This window comes from Mercenaria mercenaria, chromosome 1 (assembly GCF_021730395.1).
Source record: "Mercenaria mercenaria strain notata chromosome 1, MADL_Memer_1, whole genome shotgun sequence".
Taxonomy (NCBI): domain Eukaryota; kingdom Metazoa; phylum Mollusca; class Bivalvia; order Venerida; family Veneridae; genus Mercenaria; species Mercenaria mercenaria.
In genome coordinates, this window is record NC_069361.1 from 117,627,440 (window position 1) to 117,650,390 (window position 22,951).

The 22,951-nt window shown below is 35.2% G+C and overlaps 1 protein-coding gene across 2 annotated transcripts; it reads left to right on the forward strand.

Moving 5' to 3' along the window:
- The first annotated feature begins 47 nt into the window (after positions 1–47).
- Positions 48–22,695, forward strand: LOC123525705 (solute carrier family 35 member F6-like). Of its 2 annotated transcripts, none has more exons than XM_045304859.2 (13): positions 48–256; positions 8,808–8,878; positions 10,374–10,441; positions 11,408–11,472; positions 12,905–12,966; positions 13,684–13,763; positions 14,521–14,659; positions 15,214–15,308; positions 15,766–15,810; positions 17,841–18,021; positions 19,081–19,163; positions 20,115–20,157; positions 20,610–22,693. In XM_045304859.2, the coding sequence occupies exons 1-13, from the start codon at positions 159–161 to the stop codon at positions 20,816–20,818; spliced, it is 1,239 nt and encodes a 412-aa protein (XP_045160794.2). In that variant the 5' UTR covers positions 48–158; the 3' UTR covers positions 20,819–22,693. The 2 variants fall into 2 exon arrangements, with proteins under 2 accessions (XP_045160794.2, XP_045160787.2); XM_045304852.2 differs by lacking the exon at positions 48–256 and adding an exon at positions 6,254–7,147 and having other exon boundaries at positions 20,610–22,695.
- The last annotated feature ends 256 nt before the right edge of the window (positions 22,696–22,951 follow it).

Below are 22,951 nucleotides of genomic sequence, written 5' to 3' on the forward strand. Positions count from 1 at the left end.
CTCATATTCCGGTAAACTGTCAGATTTAATAAAGATTTTTTTTAAAGACAGCTCTAAATTATGTTACTTTCTGACATTTTTAGCATAAGCACTAAGCATAACCGTAATTTTACGTTGAAAAATTCAATGGGTCATCTGACAGATCACATGATTTAAAAATGGCAGCGTTCACTTGTGTGCAGATTTTTTTGATGATTGGTATGCTTGTGACTGGCAGCATAAACACTCTAAGCAAAAAGGCACAGAATGATTGCATGTAAGCAAAAGTGATTTTGAAGGATCTGCTAAATCAGTCTTTATCGTAGATTGTGTCAAGAATGAAATTCGCTCATAATTGTAGTGGGAACGTAGTTAGGGTTAGTTAGGTCACTGTAAGAGGTCACAGGAGAACCAGCCAATCAGAGAGGAGGATTCCTATCACATGGCCAGGAGGACCAATCACCGACGAGCAGCATCGCTTCACGACCAGACTCCATTGATTGTACATGTACTTTTGTATCATCCACCGAAATCCAGGGCCATCTGGGTAGTAAGTGACCTGTATTGTAGTTATTTCTGCCTGTTAGGGTTAGGAACCTTTTCTGTCTCTAATAGGAGTGTCAACTCCTGTATAGCGAAGGCCATTTTCGCTATATTGGTGTCAGAAGTAATCGCGAACATCTCGCCTGGAAATTCCCTAGTAGGTCCCTGTCCGTTACGTAGTAGAAGGCGAAAGCCTTTGAACTGTCCCTTCGGCCAGGTTTTTTCTGAACAGGATCCTGTGTAAGATTAGTAAGGGTTATTTCTATAATTTCTAGCCCGGTTTATACAGCCTGCGGACTGTCAAAAAACTGGGAAAATCGCCGTAAGGCTCAAACGACTATTCTTTTGGGGTTATATCGATTTATTTCGAACATTCTTTTAGTGGATTAAATTTTCTTCGACAAAGAAATTGTTTTGTCATATTTTTCAGAAGTTTAAGCCTCGCGCACGGAAAACGTGCCAACCGAAAGTACTTTCATTTTACGCCGGAAGTTCCGGTAACAACAACAACCGGTGACTTGGAATTTTTCAAAATTATTCAAAAGTTATTTCATTCCATTCTATTCAATTCAAGGATAGAAAGATAGTAAGTGTTACTGTGTACTGTTCTTTTGGTTCATTTGTGGAAGGTATCCTTCCTGTACATATCTTATTGTACCAAAGGTCAAAAAGAATAAAAATTAGAGAGGGTGTAGGGATATTGTCTGTTATTGAGGTTTTCAGAATTCAAGAAAACAAATAGCAAAACGTAGAGTATTTTAATTTACAACAGATATATCAGCTTTTATACTTTATATCTAAGGTTATGGCTGAGAAAGTAAGTACTCCTTGCAGCAATACAAAATCCCCGGGTAACTCTGGTGGGACTGGGCCTCATTTGGGATGTTACCCGCCTATGTGGGGATATGGGTGGCCTTCACCGGGAGGGGTAGCCCCTCACACACCGGACATGAGGGCAAATTGGGGGTTTGGATATTGGTCCCCAGGGGCGTTATCCCAGTTCACACCAGGCATTACAGCCAATAGACAATTAGAATATTTTCCCCTGAGGTGGTATCCCCTCACACACTAGGCGTGACGGCAGAAGATGGGCATGGGTGGTCTTCACCAAAAACATTAGTCCCCCACACACCATGTAAGACGACCTATGATACGCCACCTGTGACACCAGTGCGGGCTGCATCTCGGTAAAGGTCTTGAGCCAAGGTCATGCTAATAACCTCCAGTATCTCTCAGAAACACATGTCGGGTATCCCGTGACTTTTCCTGTAACTCCCCATGGGGCTAACTGTTCCTACAATTCGCCAATACGTAAAGAAAGTTTATCACAGAGAATACAAGTTCTGGAGGGTGAAAATCAAGAACTAAAATACCAGAGGGATCGCCTCCAAAAGAAAGTAGATACATTGACAGAGAAATGCGACATATATTGTGTTTGTGTGGAGTATCTGATGACTTGTACACGAATTCTAAGAAATAAAAATAAGTCCCTGAATGACAAATCATCATGGTGGAAGAACTACTCCGACGAAATTGTTGAGTCTAGTTTAAAGAAATTTAAGGAAGATGATGAAGTCATAGGAGCCCTTAAGTCAGAAATTAAACTTCTGAATGAGAGTGTGCTAAGGGAGGAAGCCTCCTCACACTTCTCCAAATCCGAGATTTCCCTGAAATGTGTGAGGTAAGTACCTCAACGGAATTGGGGGATTTGTCCTGTGATACTCCAGTTAAGGATCAGGGTAGTGTGTCATGTGTCCCCCGGGTTCCACTAAAATCAGATGATGACCTTGAACAAATCATAGGAGCCCTCAAGTCAGAAATTAAATCTCCTAAGGGAGAGTGTGCTAAGGGAGGAAGCCTCCTCACACTTCTCCAAATCCGAGATTTCCCTGGAAATGTGTGAGGTAAGTACCTCAACGGAATTGGGGGATTTGTTCTGTGATACTCTAGTTAAGGATCAGGGTAGTGTGCCTTGTGTCCCCCGGGTTCCAATAAAATCAGATGAAGACCTTGAACAGTTCTTTAACTTTCTGGACTTTGCAGAGCAGGATTTGTCCCAAGTTACTGAATGCAAATCATCAAGCTCTCTTAGAAGTGGGGAGAGTGTGGGGGAAAATGATAGTAGTGCTCTCATGTGGGGAGCATGTCTGAAACCTTGGGGAGAGCAGGCAAATAGCTCTGGGGTTGTTAGTTCTTTATTGAGTCCAGATTCCAGTCTTGAGGGAGTCAGTGATGAGTCTCTGCAGAGGAGCAGTAGACTGACCAGTAGCCAGTTTGATAACTCTGCATCAGATAATGGTGGGTGTAATTTTGCTGACACCACTAAATTACTGATTCCAACAAGTTAATTAGTGAAGGAGACCATTCACAATCAGAGACTGTACCACTCATGATCTTTGCACTATGTGTGTTGGTTCAGATACTGTACTTAACCTTTCTCTGAGCGCCCCAGTAATTTAGAAAATACGGCTACCATATTAACCCTTAATGCCAGCACCCAATGCAATATGGACAGTAATACAAATACTGTAACTACCATTCTGTCCAATGCCACATGCAATATAGACAATGCGGATACCGTAGTAGACCAACAGTCTAGCACCCCATATGAATTGGATGGTGTTACGGATACAGTACTTACCTTTCCTTCCAACGCCATGTGCACTATTAATAACACCGGTACCGTATCAGCCACAAACGCTAGCGCCCTAAACCATAAAGCAGATACCGTACATACCATATCTTTGGATGCCCAGAAAGTATGGTTACCCTAGTCACTCCTGTCTCTAGCGCTCCACGTGCTCTGTACAATAAGGCAGATAATGTATGTAACACTTCTTTTAGTTCCATGTGTGCTATAGACAACATGGATGCTACAGTCATCCCCAGCTCTAGCACCCCATGTGATTTACACATTAATACTGATACAGTATCTTCTTATCCCCCAAGGGCCTTGTTCAATTTAAACAATACGGAAACCGTATTCTCTCCTGATCCTAATGTCCAGTTAGCTTTGCACCAAAGCATGAACATTGCAAATACCCTGGTTGCAACAACCCTGTGCAATTTAAACACTATGGGTACTCAATTAGCTCCAGTGTCCGAGTGCCCTGCAGATTGTGACAATAACAAAGATACGGTTTTTAGGGAGCAGTTATCCAATAATGTTCTTGAGCACAACACTGTGACTCTTTTTAATACTGGCCTGTATATTTTAATGGTAATTCAAGAAGATAATTATAGGAACTGCCTTACAATAAGATATCCTATAAGTGAAATTGATGTATCTCTGGTGGCTAAAGGAAATAGGCAAAATGATACGTCAGATTTGCCCAACTCGGAGACTGGTTTTTACAAGAGTAACTCTTTTGACAGCAAAGCTGGGACTTCAGACTCTAGGGGTGAAGGCCATGACCAATGTCTTCCACTAAACTCCTCGCCAAGTTTATGCCAAACTAAAGCCCAGTTCAATACAAAGTCATCTGGACCTCAAGTGGCATCTGGGGAACGTAAGGTCATAGATGAATCGGAAATAGTAGGGAATCTTGTTACTAAAGGTCAAGGCACCGGTGGAAAGCTCAGAGGCCATTGTATTCCAAAGGTTTGCGGACCTGATACCAGCAGCTATGTTCAATATCAAGAGCATGGTAGGGTATTGCCCTTCAATCATTCTGGGAAATTGCCACCTTATCACGTTGGAGAACCAACAGTTAGTTTATTCCTACCTGGCTTTGCCCATGAAGGTTCACTTGCTTGGGGGTTGCCGCCACCAGCAACCTTGTCATTGTACTCTGTACCACTCCCTCCCTCAGGGTTTTACTCGCCCCTTCGTTCAGAGATAGAAAGTTTGTACTACACTTTCCATTCACAGTCCAGGGTAATAATGTTGAATTCTGACAGGTTTAGTCAGGGCCTCATTGCCTCTGCCGCAACAGTTTCACATCATTGTGGAAATACTGAAAGAGAGGTTGTTGGTGTAGGGTCTCTGGGATGTGTTCAGGTCTCCTGTTCAGATGGACAGAACAGTAGGGGCATGGTGTGCCAGAGTCTCACTTGTGGGTCTGATTGTATTTTGGTATCACCTGCTAACATTCCTAGTGTGAGACCAAAGTCTGTGCAGCCTTTATTTAACCACAGCATCCTTTGGGCTGTAGAAAAAAACTCTCTTCCAGATGGGGATGGGGATTCCGGGATCTGTCACAGGACCGGTCTGGTTTTAGCAATAGAGATCCTGGGCTAAGGGCCTGGGGAAAGGGACTCCGGGTCACGGATCACCTACTTCAGATCCTTTTTCCTATACGGATCAGTAGAGGCAATGCCTCGTCCTTCAATAGACGCAGAAACTGTGTCCATCTTCTTGGGGTCTCCCAGCCTCCTGGTATCCGGGTTTATCCTTGTTCTAGATGTAGAAATTGTCCATCTGCTCAGTGCACCCACAAGCCTCGTGGGCATCCCAGGTTTATCATTGGGATAACTTGTCCTGATACTGTCAAGTGCTAAACTATTTCCATAGATTATAAATTCTATTGGGTCTCTTTAAACCTTAATGCAGAATGGTCCAAACTTTAGACAGCTTTGCTTCTTAAGATCAATATGGGGGTCCCATGATCTTAATGAGGTATTTCGATGACTGGGGAGTTCTCAGGTCTGAATGTTTTGCTAGGTAAATTTTGTGGTATGTCCTGGTGTACTGCAGTATGGGTATCCCATGATACACTTTGATAAGACAGTTGTTCCGCAGGGTATCCCAGCACCTTAATGATTTATTATGCCTTTCGGGTAACCTTAAAGTTATAAACTGATGTAAGTATGTGTAGTTCCTGGTATGCATTAGTATCGGTATTAGTTCTTCCCCTGGGTATCCCAGGACCTTAATAATTTAATATGTTTATCTGGGTTACCCAGAAAATGATGAACTTAGGTCAGTATGGGGAATCCCATGACCTTAATTCCAGTTATTAAAAGAGATGTTTGGAAACACCACTTCTAAATGACAATCTCCTATGGGGAATCTCGTCCATGGTTTCAGAAGTCCTTGTTGTCTGGTCTGTTTGGCACGAGATGTAAAATCGTTATTGGGGAAACCTCCATGATTATTATTAAGCAGGGTATCCCTGTTATGCCTGTCTCTGTGACGAACCCATCTATAGCCTCCCAGGCCATCTCTTTCTGTGTGACTCACACGGATCCTGGTGACTAACTTTATAGAATGGGGGGGAGTGTAGTGGGAACGTAGTTAGGGTTAGTTAGGTCACTGTAAGAGGTCACAGGAGAACCAGCCAATCAGAGAGGAGGATTCCTATCACATGGCCAGGAGGACCAATCACCGACGAGCAGCATCGCTTCACGACCAGACTCCATTGATTGTACATGTACTTTTGTATCATCCACCGAAATCCAGGGCCATCTGGGTAGTAAGTGACCTGTATTGTAGTTATTTCTGCCTGTTAGGGTTAGGAACCTTTTCTGTCTCTAATAGGAGTGTCAACTCCTGTATAGCGAAGGCCATTTTCGCTATATAATTATAATATCTATTTCAGAAGGTTGGCTCAAATTATTCATATCACCAGGGATTTACAGTCAACTCGTCCCCCAGTCAACTCGTCCACGATTTGGACATTTTGTCCCCTCGGCAGTTTCAAATCAGTCATTTCGTCACCACTTTTTTAAACGTATTTTTCGGGAAAATCAAAATATGATAAATATTACCTGCTATCGTCGCACCACGTAATTTTACGCACACCTATTTCGACGCCATTTTTGTTTTGACCTCGTTCTCGGTTAACTTTGGGTTTCCGATGACGTAGTTACTCGGTGTAATGACAGAAAACATCATGGTTAATTTTACCGATAAAAAAGTTGGAAAGTTCAGGATTTGAAGATATTTATCCAACTTACATTTACCCTATACATGATTTTTCATGTTTCTACTAATGCAAATTTTCATCCATTCTTAAAACGTCCCTGTGGAAGCTTAGATTTAAAAAGTTACTGGAAATTATTTTGTACGTCTGCAGCCGACGTTGGAGCTATCAAGGTCACATCACTGCCATGTGACATATGTAGTCGCACTATTTTATGCACTGTTTTGGAAGATGTACGCATTATATATCAATGCGATCATTACTACACACTTCAATTTTTTTCTCTTGTCAAGTAGGCTGCGAACACTGGGTTCATCTAAAGTTTTGTATAAAACAAAATGTACCAAATTCCTCTGTAAACACTGCAGTCCAGAAAAATGAAAGAAAAAACATCAGACAGCCTGTATTAAAAAAGCAGAGTGATTATTTATGTTCTTAGCCTCTTATGTTCATGAATGTTTAAATGTTTTCAGATTTATTTATATCATTTGTCCTTAGTATTGATTAGCTTCTTGCATCTGCTTTTATGTTAAGTTTTATTGCATTATCCATGACAGTCATGGTGTAGCACATTACTTACAGTGATTACACAAATATTTAAGCCAATCAAAAGCTTCGTAACAAGTATCATGTAAGATGCGTAGAAATAGGTGTGTTAGAAAAAAGTATGGCCGACCACACTTAGTTGTTGTTTACCGTTTGATTTCTGGCAGTCAGTTGTTTAGAATAAGATGTTATTGGTATGATTCAATGCATAAAAGGTTAGTGCATGTGCAACATCTAATAGAGTCACGTATGTTACTGAATGAAAAAGCGCGGCCATGTTGCTTGTTATGTGCGTCGAAACTGGTGAGTCTGGGATATTTGTTCGTATTTGATGCTGCTTATTTTTTTATTATGATCACATGATGGTTACACTGAAATGCGCCATCAATTTGGGCTATTCAGCATGTCCTGCATGTGTACCGAATTAATGTGCGCGCAAGTAGTTTGACTGAAACAAGTACAGTTCGATGGGACGAAAGCACTGTACCAGCTGAAAACTGGGTACACAATCAAGCCCACCAATTAACAGCCATAAAAAGTAAAGATAAATTACTGTGATGATAAGTGTTTCAACAAAATTACTTGTCCAAGGAATTGTAGAATTGATCCTAGCTTGTTTGGCTTAACTTTCTCAGTCAGATTTACAAACAGATTGAGCCTGGATACAGATGATATATCATCCATGGTCATTGTAAATAATTGCACCTATGGAGTCAACTTTCCAGATGGCTGAGAGTTATAAACTGCTACACATTTTTGTCAGGCCCGAAGTTTAAACTACACACTGCAGACAATCTTTTTTTTTTTTCAAATATAATATTTTCCCTTCTTTTTCAATGACACATCAAGATAAAAATATAGTATATAAAAAAATTGGCAGAAGTGGAGAGGTGAGGTGGGACCTGACCTGCTTTATTTCAAACTTTTAGAGTCAGCCAGTCTGTTTCACAGGCTTATATTGTGGCAGTGGTCAACCTTTGTATCCCTTCCCCTTCCAACTTAAGAAAATGATTCTTTAATACTCTAAAATGACGTTTCCCAAAATTATACTGAAAATAAACGGGTTTTATTACAAATCTTTTATAGGGTACCTGCTTCTTTGCTTTGATATTTCATCATAGCCTAGTACAATATTAATTCCTTACAGTTTGAAATAGTAAATCTTTGTTTTATACAGCCTGCAGCAGCAGACCTACAAGAATTACCTGAAATGAACCAAAAAAATCCAATTTCAGAAGAAGAGTTATAAAGTCATCCTTTCATGTTTCACTCAAGTAAACTGTACATAGTATACACAAAGTCTTATCAAGTGTATGGAATCCTGTTTTTGCCAGTTGTTATGTTGTCCATTGTGTTAAGAGGGAAATAGTCATGGCAATGTGTAGTGACATTGTAAAATGATGCTCAAAAATTAGATATGGCTCAAATCTGGAGGTTGCTACCGGTACATACCCTAGTATTTTTGTTACCAGTAACAAATGTTCTGTGTCTAATTTATGACAAAAATGAGAGAATCAGTGTCTTATGTACAGTTTCACTTCACTGCTGTTGTGCGTTTGCATTATTGTAATGTTGCAATGTCACTTGGCAAAGTCACTTTGCATTGTTGTACATCTTGCTCTGAATTTTCAAGTAAATAGGGGTGCAGTGCTGATAAATATAATTGTAAACATAATTTTGTGTGATGGTAGTTACTTATTTACAAAATTTCCTTTTTAAGCCATCTTATCTTCATTGTTTCTAGTCAATGCTTTGATATGGAAGTTTAATGTGTTTATAAATCAGGTGTAACATAGATACTTTTAATAACTTATTATTAAGTTATGATAATAAAAAGTGCCAGCTGATAAATTGTCTGCCTATATCTTTTTACAGAGTGAAGGGCTATAAGTCTACAGAACATAGTTTTGATCATCCTTGGTTTCAGACATGGATAATGTTTATCGGTAAATATCTGATCTGAACATTTAGTATACCTTTGTGTAGAACCTCTTAGAATTTTTGTCATTTTGATCTTTGTTGGCTTTGTAAAGAAAGTCTGAAATATTCATGAATAAAAGTAGCTCTCCTTTTTATAAATAATGAGGTAGCATTTTCATAAGTTTTTAAATGATGAATAGTGAAAGCAATATGGTTCAGGGAGTCATAGGCAGTTATGTTTTTTAAAAGCATGTATTGCCTCTTTCTTTTTGTCTGGTACCATCAACAGAAGTTGTTGTTGAGGAATTCGGGGATCTGCTCATGTGTACCTGTCAGTCAATGAAATCCATCCATGCAAATAAGTGGTTCCTGTATTTTTTGTTGTTTCTTTGCAAAGGTTCATACCAGTAGGGGAAACTTCCCATTCAGCAAACAGTCAATGAATTTTCCCTATTTCCCTAATAAGAAACTTAATATGGTAACTTGCTGCACATTTATGAAGTAAAATAACCAGTTCAGAAGGTACGGTGCATAAAAATATACATTATTCCATTAAGTAAAATACACCATTGTGAATCTGAGATTTTTTCTAAATTTTTTCTGTCCAAAATGTTTTTTGAAAGTCTGATGAAATTTTTATTGAGCCTTTTAATTTCTGAATTAAACTGTATTGAGATAATAATTTATATATTTGCATTGATTTGCATGTAGAAACAAGTAAGCAAGTTACTATTTTTGATATATCAGGTTTCCTATAAAGGAAGTAGAGAAAAACAGTCAGATTGTTTCAAGAATTAGACCTTTCCACAACTGCAAACCAAAAACAAACAAACCCTGGCCAAGTCACACCTTGTAGTAATGTGGAATATGTGTAACACTTCTTTGTTAACAATTTGCACAAATGGAAGGAGGCCTAAAAACACTATTAAATGTTTACAAATTAAAGTGTTTACTTTATTAGTAATGGATGCAGTTATGATACAATAGTTACAGTAGGATTTTTTGCTGTGATCTATTTCATAATGTGAAATTTGTAGAAATATTGACAGTTATGGAGTTTGTGATCTTCACATTTTCCTACACAGCCTTTATTAAATAGCATTTTGAAATATATTATGCATCTTTCTGTTTAAAGCATTCACTACCCTTCGTTCAGGTTTATATTGCGTTTGTTTTATTAATACCAGAATCCTGTTCAAACTATAATCAGTATTACTTGAACATGCTGCCCATATATTTATGTTGGTATACCATGTTGTAACTTCATTTCTTTTTTTCTATTACCCAGTATGTATATTATATATTATAAATGACAACATAATTTATGGTACACTGTTCCATCTATTTATACTTTCAGTTGTTATTAGTTCTTCTTATAACTTGATGTATAGGTCATGCCTGTCTAAATTGTTTTTTTATCAGTATGTCTAATATGGTTGTGCAGCTGGTTAATTTTCCAAATTTATCAGACATGAGTGTACAGTACAGAACAATGTTCATTTAGCAATTTTATGATTTCAGGAGAGTCACTTTGTTTGATAGGACTGTGCTTACATAGAAGAAGAGAATTACAAGAATACAGGAAACATGTAAATACAAATTAATTCTAGGGGCCTCCGTGGCCGAGTGGTTAAGGTCGATGACTTCTAATCACTTGCCCTCACCATTGTGGGGTTCAAGCCTCACTCGAGGCATTGAATTCTTCATGTGAGGAAACCATCCAGCTGGCTTACAGAAGATCGATGGTTCTGCCCAGATGCCCGCTCATGATGAAATAATGCATGGATGGGCACCTGGGGTCTTCCTTTACCATCAACGCTGGAAAGTCGCCATATGACCTAAATTGTGTCGGTGTGACGTTAAACCCAATAAACAAATTAATTCTTGAAAAAACATAATTTGGCCTGCCCAGTAGCGCTGCCTGATATCCATCTGAAAGGCAGTGGGTTTGATCCAGTTTTTCAGTGGTCTTAAAATGTGAGTACATGGGTAAGTTACTGAAAGAGCTTTTGTTGGGAAATTTTCATGAAAATGGTAATCGTATTTTAACACAATTATATTTTATACATTGTTTTAAACTACATGACAATTTATTATTCAAGCGCACCAGTTCAATAATTTTGAACCATGTATAGTTTATGACAACCTGATCAATTTCTGCTTTTATAGCAGGAAATGAGTACTGATTTGAAATTCTTAGTGACCTCAGTGCATAATTATTATAAAATAGCTGAAATGGAAGATCACAAATTATTGCAGACTGAAAGAGAAGATTATAAGTTTGTAAAAATTATGTTATATGTATAATTGGTTCCAAAGTGGAATCAGTGTTGTATGCTTGAATCCTTACTTTTAATTTGGAATTCTTTCATGTGGTATTAAACTTGACCCCACCCCCCAACTCTTCCGAAAAAAAAGTATAAATTAAAAAGAAGAGTATTGTTATCAGCAGTGTTGATTGAATCCCTCCTATATATATATTTTTTTTTTTTTGGTCATGTTTTCTTTTTTAGTAAGCAATGATATCATAGCATGTTTCCTTTATTTATTTGTAGGTTACAGAGAATGATGCTCTGATGGTTCAGCCACATATAGAAGTAGGACCTCCTGTTCATGCAAGGTTTGATAACTGAAGTTTTGTAAATCATACATGAAGGAAGTGAAGATAAAAAAAATCTCTTAGTATTGGACAATATCAATTGTACATCATTCCAAAGAACTCGAAGGGTGATAATAGAAACTTTTTAAATTTTCAGAATGTCTTTGTTAGTTTTAGAATTTATCATTGAAAACTGATTTGAATGGGGACATTTTTCATTGTAAATTTCAGACATTCGTGACACTTTTTTTTTTTTTCATTTTTTTATTAGTTAATTGATTGTTACAAAACTTACAGGTTGCATAAAAGCAGCATTTCTAGGTAGAACTTTAATAAAATTTCTGAAAAATTCTTTTTTCTGAAATTCTGATCCTGCCTGATTTTAACGATTGAAAAATACGTTTTTGGTCATAAAATTGACTTAATCAGTTAAAAAAAAGATCCTACTACCACACTCTGAGATTTTTAGAGAAAAAGTGGTCCTTTAAGACAGGTTGTTGCTTCATATAGGTTAATTTGCCATAATACAGATGTGGCTACTTGAGTGATATAGGTGGCTGTTTACACAGGTTTGATTTTTAGCTCATCTGATTTTTTGAAAAAAAATGATGAGTTATTGTCATCACTTGATCGGCGTCGGTGTCGGCGTTGCCTGGTTAAGTTTTATTATTTAGGTCAGCTTTTCTCCTAAACTATCAAAGGTATTGCTTTGAAACTTGCATCACTTGTTCACCATCAATAGCTGACCCTGTACAGCAAGAAACATAACTCCATCCTGCTTTTTGCAAGAATTATGGCCCTTTTTGGACTTAGAAAATCAGATTTCTTGGTTAAGTTTTGTGTTTAGGTCAGCTTACTCCTAAACTATCAAAGCTATTGCTTTAAAAATGACAATACTTGTTCACCATCATAAGCTGACCCTGTACAGCAAGAAACATAACTACATCCTGCTTTTTGCAAGAATTATTGCCCCTTTTGGACTTAGAAAATCAGATTTCTTGGTTAAATTTTGTGTTTAGGTCAGCTTTTCTCCTAAACAATCAAAGCTATTGCTTTGAAACTTGCAACAGTTGTTCATCATTATAAGCTGACCATGTACAGGAATAAACATAACTCCATCCTGCTTTTTGCAAGAATTATGGCCCCTTTTGGACTTAGAAGATATCAGATTTATTGGTTAAGTTTTATGTTTAGGTAAACTTTTCTCCTAAACTATCAAAGCTATTGATTTGAAACTTGCAACAGTTGTTCACCATCATAAGCTGACTCTGTAAAGCTAGAAACATAACTCCATTCTGCTTTTTGCAAGAATTATGGCCCTTTTTGGACTTAGAAAATCATGGTTATGACAATATTTCTATTATACAGAGACAAAAAAATCAGATGAGTGTCTGCACCCGCAAGGCAGTGCTCTTGTTTTTTAGATTATCTTAGCCTTGTTATTGTATTACAGAGTATTTCAATGGATTGTTGTTGTACCGACCTGTTGCGACCTTGTTGGAACATCACTTGCTGGTAAATGTTGTACTATTTTCTCTGTAACACAATTTAAGCATATTCAAATTTTAATCCTTATCCTGCTAAATTTCTATAATGAACTTGTCCATCTTTCAATTTGGATGGTACCATTAACTGTTAAGAGGGGTGTTTACCACAAAGATACTGACTGAATAGCGAACAGTGCAGATCTTGATCAGACTGCATGGATGTGCAGGCGGATCATGATCTACACTGGTCACAAAGGCAGAATCAATCGTGTCCAGCATCATAAGGGTTAATTTATAGAGACTATTATAGTTATCCAGAATTTTAAGTGTTTAACACTTCATAAACAATTCCTTTTTCTGTATAAGCAAATGAAAAAGATACATAATTATACAGTCAAACTTGGTTTGCATGAACTCGGATAATTTAAATATAATCCTCCACTTGAATTCATCGTCAGGTACCTAGCCAAATCCACATATCAACAATATTGTTCGATGGCTCAAACTACCAATAACTTGAACAAATATTGCTATTCCTATTGTGTTGAAGATATTTCAGAAGTAATTATTTTCACATAATGAATATCATATTCGAAAGTTACCTTTATACGGATGTACCTTGAAGTGTTAAGTAGACTGTAGTATGAATAACTGAGTAATCTTCAACAGTGCTGATGTTGTTATTTATTTAAATAAGGAAATTATTTGAAATACATTTTACATTAAATTGTTTAAAATGATTCAGGTATTGGTTTGGTGTATGTGGATGCCTCAGTATGGCAGATGTTGAGGGGATCTATCATCATATTTGCTGGCATTCTTTCAGTGAGCATATTTCTTTGTGTAGTAGTCTGTTCATTATTGTAGTATTATTCACAGTGATTTTCTGTTTTTGAATGCTGGAAACTCTGTTTTTACAACATTATGCCCATTTAATGGCTTAGCAATTTCAAGTTTTTGTATTTAAACTGGTATCTTAGTAACCACTTGTGAGAATGGATTGGATTTTCACACACTTATTCACTGTGATGTTCCGACCAGTACTGCTGAAGTTCCATAATTCCTTTTTCTGTATTATCAGAGCTATGCCCCTTTTTCAACTTTGTCAGTTTTAGCTTGATTATTCAAAGAATCTGAAGAGCTATTGGACTCGTGCGTGTGTCGGTGTCCGAATCTGCATCGGTATTCTGATTTGGTTAAGTTTTTCACTTTTTGTATGTGAGCTGGTATCTCAGTAACCACTTGTGGATGGATTGAAACTTCACACACTTTTTCACTGTGATAAACTGACTTGCATTGTACAGATCCAATAACTCTATTTTGCTTTTTTACAAAATTATGCCCCTTTTTGGACTTTTATATTCATTCAATTGACAAGGCTGTTGAATAGTCGAACGTTGCTGTATTACAACAGCTCTTGTTAATTAATTTTTTGTATGAAACTTATATCTCATTAACCCCTTTGGGGAATTGACTGAAACTTCACACATTAAGCTTTGTATATATTTCTAAATCGAGTATTGAAGTTTTACAGCTTTTACCATAATGAAATATTGAATTATAACAAAACTAATCATTACAGAAAATATTTCTGAAGAGGAAGCTGAAGTTGACACATTGGTTAGGGATGATTATGGTCATGATTGGTCTAGTGTTGGTTGGCTGTTCCAGTGTGTTTAAAAGTCAAGATCATAAAACAGCTGGCAGCAAGACTCTTCTAGGTATGATATTTTGTTGAATACATTATCAGATCATCTAATTTACTTACCCTACACATTGATACAATATTTTACTAGATGCATCTTGAGATGAAAGACAATATTTATGTGGAAAAGTTACGATAAAAGTCCCTCTTAAGGAAAATGAAAATGTGTTTTAAAAGTGAAATGCCTCCATGCCTCCAGACTTGTATTAATTCTTAGGCCACCTGAGCACAAAGTGCTCAAGGTGAGCTCTTGTGATGCCTGTGTCCATTGTCTTGAGAACCATTTGACCCAAAACGTTGAAACTTCATGGGGTGATTGGACATGCCAAGTAGATGATCCCTATTGCATTTCAGCCACTAAGGCAACTGCCAGTGTCTCTTTGACTTTAACTCCTGTTCACTATTGCCTTCTTGCCTATTACTACTATACTTTGTTTTCTACAAAAGCATCTTCTAGTGGTGTATGTGTTACGATAAACCCAACAAAAGGAAAAGCAATACAAATGTTTCGGATTTTTATTTTGTTTATGAGTAGAATATGGTGTATAATAAAGTATATTGCCTGTGCAGGTATATTGCTGATCCTTGGCAGTCAGATTGTGAGTGCTAGCCAGATGGTGATAGAGGAGGCCTTTCTGAAAAAGAGGAACCTTCATCCTTTACATGTAAGTTATCTGTCTTGACTAATCAGTTGAATGAATGGGCAAAGTCACTTTTATTTTACTGCTTCTTCTGTAAATGCATTTATCATCTGTCAGTGACTCTTTTCCTTTAAATATTCGAGTGCGGAAGGTCGTGGGTTCGATCCCCGGCCGCGGCATACCAAAGACGTGAAAAATGGTACCAGTAGCTCCCCTGTTTGGTGCTCAGCATTAAAAGGGAAACTGACTTCTCTTCTCTCATACCCTCGTGGCAATGGACTCCATCAGGAATGAGGTGTCGAGAGTGATTAATATAAGTTGTAGAACTTCCTTCACAATCGACCTAAAATAAATTATGTATAATTAAATATTGTAACACATTTTGTAATTATAAATTTCTAAACTTTTTGATCTATTCCTATGTTTTGATACTAAATATTTTTGTTTGAATTTTGCAGTAACATTTTATTTTGTTTTACAGGTTGTTGGATTAGAGGGCAGCTATGGATTTGTACTCATGTCTTTTGTACGTATCTTTAGTAAAACTGTATGCTTAAATACACCATACAGAAGTAATGTCACACCCAATGTTGCATTTTTGTTGAAGATTAATATAATTAATATCAGCTTTCCTGAAAAAACTGAGATAGTGCAACATGGCCTCATACTAGTCAATATTAAGGACACTCGCTACAGTTGCGTAATTTTTTTCTCAATAATAGATTTTGATGAAATGTTTTGTATTAAAAGATCATGTTATGATGTATTGAAAAATGAAATAAAAATACTAGGTCACCAGCTTTGTTTCAATTTAACTTGCCCCTAGATATGGTGCTATTTTAAACATTTTTCAAAATTTCTGTAATCCTAAAATATCTCTCAGTAAAGTACAATAATCAGCATAATTTTGATTATCTAAGCGTTTTTATAACGGAAAACAATATATCTATTTGAAACATGCTCAGAGAAATCAAAAGAACATGATTTTATAAAGAAAGGAATACTTGTTCAGCAGACCCAAGGGCTATTTTTGCATATTTCTGTCATTTTTAAGTTGGTACTTCTGCTATTTTATCGAGTTTCACATAATAGAATTTAATCAAGTTCTGCATATTCCTTTGGTTATGTATACCTAATCTAAAACAAAAAGAAAATTGATAGGTCACCATATTAGATTTTGCTTAAATCAAATTACAACGAGGTGGGGGTGTGGCGGGCATTTATACAACGCAGGTTGGTACGAAATACTCTTTCAGTGTTTGAGCAAATGACTTAGAAATATATATATAAAATTTTCAAACGGCAGATTTCTTAATAAGCGAATTTTAACGTGTTTCTGAAGCATTTTGATGGCATAGAACGATGAAAGTTTCCGCCCTTTTTTTTAACAAAACCTATAGTTTACGAATGTACGGTACGGGATTAGAAACAGCTGTGACTCAATGCAGAGTTTGCTGAGCGCTGGTATAAATAACAGACTCCAGTATATGTCGGGATTGAAGCAGTTTGAACTAAAAATAATTTAAATGTATATATTTTGTAACCATGGCGGTACTTACCCTAACCTATAGTCAGTATATTATACATTTTGTACATTAAATGCATGCGAACATACAATAATTTGCGAATTTTTGCCGTACGCGACATTAGATAATCACTTCTGGGCATGCGCAGAAGACCGCATCAAGTCTGCAGTGAGCTACATCACAACCAAATTGGCATGGTGTTGGGGTAAATATCGACCCGTCCGGAAAAACTGTAGCGAGTGCCTTTAAAGGCCTTCACATTCCGTAATTAGGTTTTGGATTATTTTTTATGACTTAAGCAGATTTTAAATGAATATGATTGTTTTGTTGAAGAAAGATTGAAAGAATATTTAAAAATTAAAAATAAACCATGAAGATTTTTTTTTTTGCATTTGGTTTCAAGGTTTTTGCCAAATCAGCATTTTTGTGTGATATGAATATGAAGATATTACTGGTCAGGTTAATTGAGGAACTGAAACTGTTTTATTTGATTAAACACATATTTTTATGCAAATATATATTCAATGGCATTTAACAGTAATTTTTAAAACATAAAAAAATCTTTTTGGTACATCTTTTGATAATAACAAGTTTCAATAAAAATACACTTAATTAACAGTAAAATGTCAGACATAGCTCTGCAAAACATGACTCCTAACAGTTACACTTATGTCCTTAAACTATATGAGCAATTTCAGATTCTTCTTAAAAACATTTTAAGAATTAAGACTGCCTAATACTCAAAGATTTGTTATTTCACAGTGTTAAAACTTCTGTTATACATTTTGAAAATTAAAAGATTTTCTGTTATTCAATTGGACAACATAGTGTCCTTTTTTAGTATCCAGAAATCTCAGATTAGTAATATTTGAACAGTATCAAGATACTAGTAGACTGACAATACATATTAAGCTAAATAATGCTGAAAAATTATATTAAACCAACATTTCAAAAACAGAACAGTTGTTATGAGACTATTAACCTAACAGCAAAAAATTGAAAATTCTATAGTTTGATGTTACAATTACAGATAGTGTTACCTGCAATGTATTTTATACCTGGTGATGATGTACACAACAATTACGAGAACAGTGTAGATGCCTTGTACCAGATATATTACAGCCCCAGGCTTCTTGTGTTTTGCCTTCTCTACCTGGGATCTATAGCATTTTATAATTACTTTGGACTAGCTGTTACAAGATCGCTCACTGGTATGTTCTTATGATAATATGTTGTTAGAGGCTTCCTTTGATTTATTTGGATAAGGGTTCTTACTTAGAATCACATGCCCCTCATCACTTTTGATTTGAGCCCCAGTCTGTGGTGTACAAAACTGTCATATACTATCATATCAGAAAGCTATCTGTCTGATTTTGTGAAAGGTCATTGGTTCTGCCTGTTAACCCACCTGTTGTTTAAATAATGCCCAGAGTGGAATACTCAATTTTCTTCTATTCATAATGGTGAAAAATTGCCCTATATTGTAACTTACAAGCAAAGAAATTGATATGTTAGCTGTCAAGTCTAGTTTGTATGTACTTGTACATCTGATCTGTTACATGTGTTTTCAATCGGTATTATTTTCTGCCCTATCAAGGAAAGTATATTCAGCTACTGCACTCTATTTCTTACAAAAATGACCACAAATGCAAAATATTCCAGAGGTCACAATACTTCATAGACACATCCAGTTTGCAAATGAGATACATACATTTTACCAGACTCATGGTATGTGTGCATTTTGATTCGAAGTTTGAACAATTGCTTTTCCGTCAACCATCATCTGCACCATTTCCAAGTGTCGTATCCTATTATTGTGTCAAATAAAGCAATGTGACACAAAGAAAAACATAAAACTTGAATTATTGTAAGAATCTGATATGAAATGCAGTGTGAGCGATTTCAATTTTGGTATGAAATACATGTTTGTACATATGGAGGCCTTTCACTCGCACACACTTCAAACTCACCAATGTGGTCCATACCCAAATGGAGGCTTGTGAAAATCAATAGATTTCTCCATTGTTGAAATGCTGTTCCTTAAGAAAAGAGATGTATGAAAAATTTTGAACAGGATATCATTCAGCCTTTCTAAAGAGTTTAAAATTTGAAAAAATATACCATAGTTACTGTCTCTTGAAAAATACAAATAAATAGTTTTGGTAGGACACAATAGTAATTTAAAGATAGAAATTTTATAATTTTATCATACTGTTATTAGTCATAGGAAAAAGATGTAACATGTTTTTATTATGCTATATATTTTTCAGCTGTGCACAGAACTTTGATAGATGCTTGTAGAACAATAATGGTGTGGGGAGTTGATCTCATTATCTACTATGCATTTGACAAGGTTAGTTCCACAGTCTTTTCATTCAAAATTTTCAGTGGAAAATGGACAGATATCTTTATTTTTATTAAAATGAAAATGACTTATTTCTTTATTGTAATGAAAATGACTTATTTCTTTATCATGTTTATTGTAATGAAAATGACTTATTTCTTTATTGTAATGAAAATGACTTATTGATCCCTTCTTATTAAGCTCAGATATGTTAATGACGTACACTTATTAAGGACTGAGTTCTTGATAAGTGTACGCCATTAACTTATCTGAGTTTGCCTGTTAACATATACATGTATTTGATGTCCAGTGCTGTAATCTCTTAGTTGTGGACGTTATAGCTCTATATATTTTTTCAAATAATTTGAACTAAATTTACAAGGCAGTTATATTACCACAAGAGGGTGGTTGTTCTGTTTGACTTGCTGGATTCCTTAATTACTTGCAGAGAAATAGCTCTTTCATTGGATTTAAAAATAGTAATAAAATGTTATAACAACAATGTGTTCTTTGATTAGCTAGATTTCGTCATTACTGTTAGAGTTATGTTGAAGATACTGAAACACTTTTATTTTCATTTGATTTTAACCACCGTTAATTTATATCATAACCATTAATTTATATCATATCTGGAAGAACAAGTTTTCTTGTTTGCATCGTCAGTTGTCTGACAGACAACAACAGTGAAGAAAGATACTCTATATGTCTGAGAAACATGAACATGTATTGTTTGGTCATTACTGCACTGACTTTGTTATCAATGTACATGGGACGTCAGTCTGATGGAAGACCAATTAATGTGTTTAGGTATGGATATGTGTTTTATTCCTATAGTGCAATGATAGATCAACACACCAGGTGTAGAATCTTTTTCCATTTTGCTTATGCTACTTTCTAGAGAAAACCTAGACAAACTTAGTTTTACTTGCATGTAGTTAATTTTTTTTTTTTATTTTACAGAACTTTGGAGAACCTTTTGACAAAACGTATGGAATTCTTCAAAGTAAGTTGAAGCTTAATTATACAAATGTATCGTATTATAACAAATATTGAGTACACTTTAAATACATTTCTACAACAAATTGTGGGAAAGCAGACAATTAACTTCAGACCCATCAGGCTTATGTGTATGCTTTAGTAGTTTTACCATAATTTTTGTTGTTTCAGACTTATATAGTATATAGTAAATATACACATTTTTAAAAGTATGAATGATTTTACTGGTTCTTTTCAACAGATTAGCAGTTCAGTGGCAACAATTGAGACATTCAGATAGACATCCAAGTTCACTTGCTCCAACATCTATAAAGGTGTTAATTATTTGTTAAAATTTAGTTGTGGCTAGATATATACCATAATTAACACAATCTTGTGCAAATTTAGTTGTGACTAGATATATACCATAATTAACACAATCTTGTGCAGAATTTAATATGAATTAAACTCTCATTTCAGTTGATGGTTTCTTATTTCTCATGATTGGTACAGCAATGTATAACCAGCTCATAGACCTGAGAAATTTTGTGCCATGTTGCACTTTCCAGTCAGAGGAAATGAAGAATGTTTATAATGAATCTAGTCACCATGGCAACATACAAGATGTTAGTTACAGTGAGGAGGAGAGTGACAATGAAAATACAAAACTTCTTAAGGGAAGAAGATAATTCACAAACTTGACATTTGGAGGATCAAATTTTATCTTCTTAAACATTCCGCAGAATTTTTGCTGTCTGATGTATAAGTTAGTTTTGACCTTTGTTAAATGACAATTTTGAATCAGACTATACATTTTATATAATATAATCTATTGCTTGCTAAAAATAGTAAGTGTACAAATTCTGTGCAATAGAAGTAAAATTGATTTTAGTATGTAGTGGTTTTAGAGAATACTGATAATTTGAAATAGACTATACACATATTGAATATAAAAACGTGGTGATAACCTATAAAAAATTTATTTAATGTAAGTAAATACTTTATGACTTTGATTAAGTGCAATAAAAATGGAGTGGAAATAAACCCAGAGAAAATATTAGTTCATAGTGGTGTTAGAGAATAATGTTAATTTCAAAAAGACAATACACATATGAAATATGAAATATAAAACATGATGATGACCTATAAGTGTAAGTAAATGCTTAACAACTTTCATTCAGTGCAACAAAGTGAAATAGCTATTGTTATGGCTGCTTACGCATAGCCTGTATGTTTAGAGCCAATCTGACAACTGCGTTAGGGAGTCGGCTCAGTGGTTACAGCATTGGCTTTGCGTAAGCGACTGTAACACTATGAACTCAGAGGGAAGGTTTTAGTACATAGAGGTTTTAGAGAATAATGATTATTTGAAATAGACTATACATTTATAAAATATGAAACATGGTGCTAACCTTTAAATGTAAGTTAATGTTTCATGACTTTGATTAAGTGCAATGACAAACCAATGGAAATGAACCCAGAGAGAAAATTTAGTTCATAGTGGTTTCAGAGAATAATAATTTGAATAGACTATATACATATAGAATACAAAACATGATGATGACCTACAAGTCTAAGTAAATGCGTCATGACTTTTATTAAGTACAACAAAATTAGACAAAAATGAACACAGATGGAAAATTTCAGTACATAGTGGATTTAGAGATCAATAATGATTATATGAAATGGACTATACCCATATAAAATGATGACCTATAACATGTAAGTAAATGCTTCATGACTCTGATTAAGTGCAATAAATGTGAAATGAACTGGAGGGAAAGTTCAGTACATAGTGGTCTTAGAATATAATGTTTTACACTTAATAATAATGAGGACTGCTATGAATCAGACTGTATTTATTATGAAATTCTTTTGTAGCAGAAAGAGGATCATGTCAATCAAGAAAACATGAAGGTGTAAATATGACAACCCTAATTTTCCAAATTGTTGAAAATATATAATTGATCATGAACAATTATACCAATATTTATGGATAAAATGTGTATTATATTGTTACATCACCTTTATTGGATAAATGCTAATAACATTTCAGTTTCAGTAAATATTTTCTGTTTAACAACTTTAGTAAAAACTTTACTTTAAATACAGTATGTTAATCCGGCTAAAGGTTGTACTAATGTGTCTCTACATATAACTTACAAGTTGTGTTTATCAGTATTGAAGGAGGGCATGCAAAATGCAGAATTGTGAAATATAATGATATAAATAATAAATTTTACATGAAGTATAAAATATCATGAACATGATAAAATTTTAATGTGATTCAATGACTTTATTATTTTATTATCTGTTATTACACTGCATGAAGGTTTTTAATTGGTACAAATGTAAATAATATACATGTATATTAATATTGTAGTTCCTTTTAGTCTCTCACAGTTTGGTTCTGACATTTCTTAAGTATTTGATACTCAGTTTTATTGATATTTTTTTAATTGCATGTACATGTATTTGTTTTTAATATGTAAATTTGAATTTAAAAATAGATTATTTTTATACTATTAAAACTGTTTTACAATCATTTGTTGCTTTTGTTTAATATTTATCCTCAGGTATGTTATGTTTTTAGCTCGACTATTCGAAGAATAGGGGAGCTATCCTACTAGCCCCGGCGTCAGCGTGAGCGTGAGCGTCACATAAATGTTAAAGTTTGCGTACCACCCCAAATATTTTCAAAGTCCATTGAGATATTGCTTTCATATTTTGCATACTTGTTTACCATCACGACCCCAGTCTGTAAAAAGGAGGAGGCAACTCTATCAAGCATTTTGACTGATTTATGGCCCCTTTTTGACTTA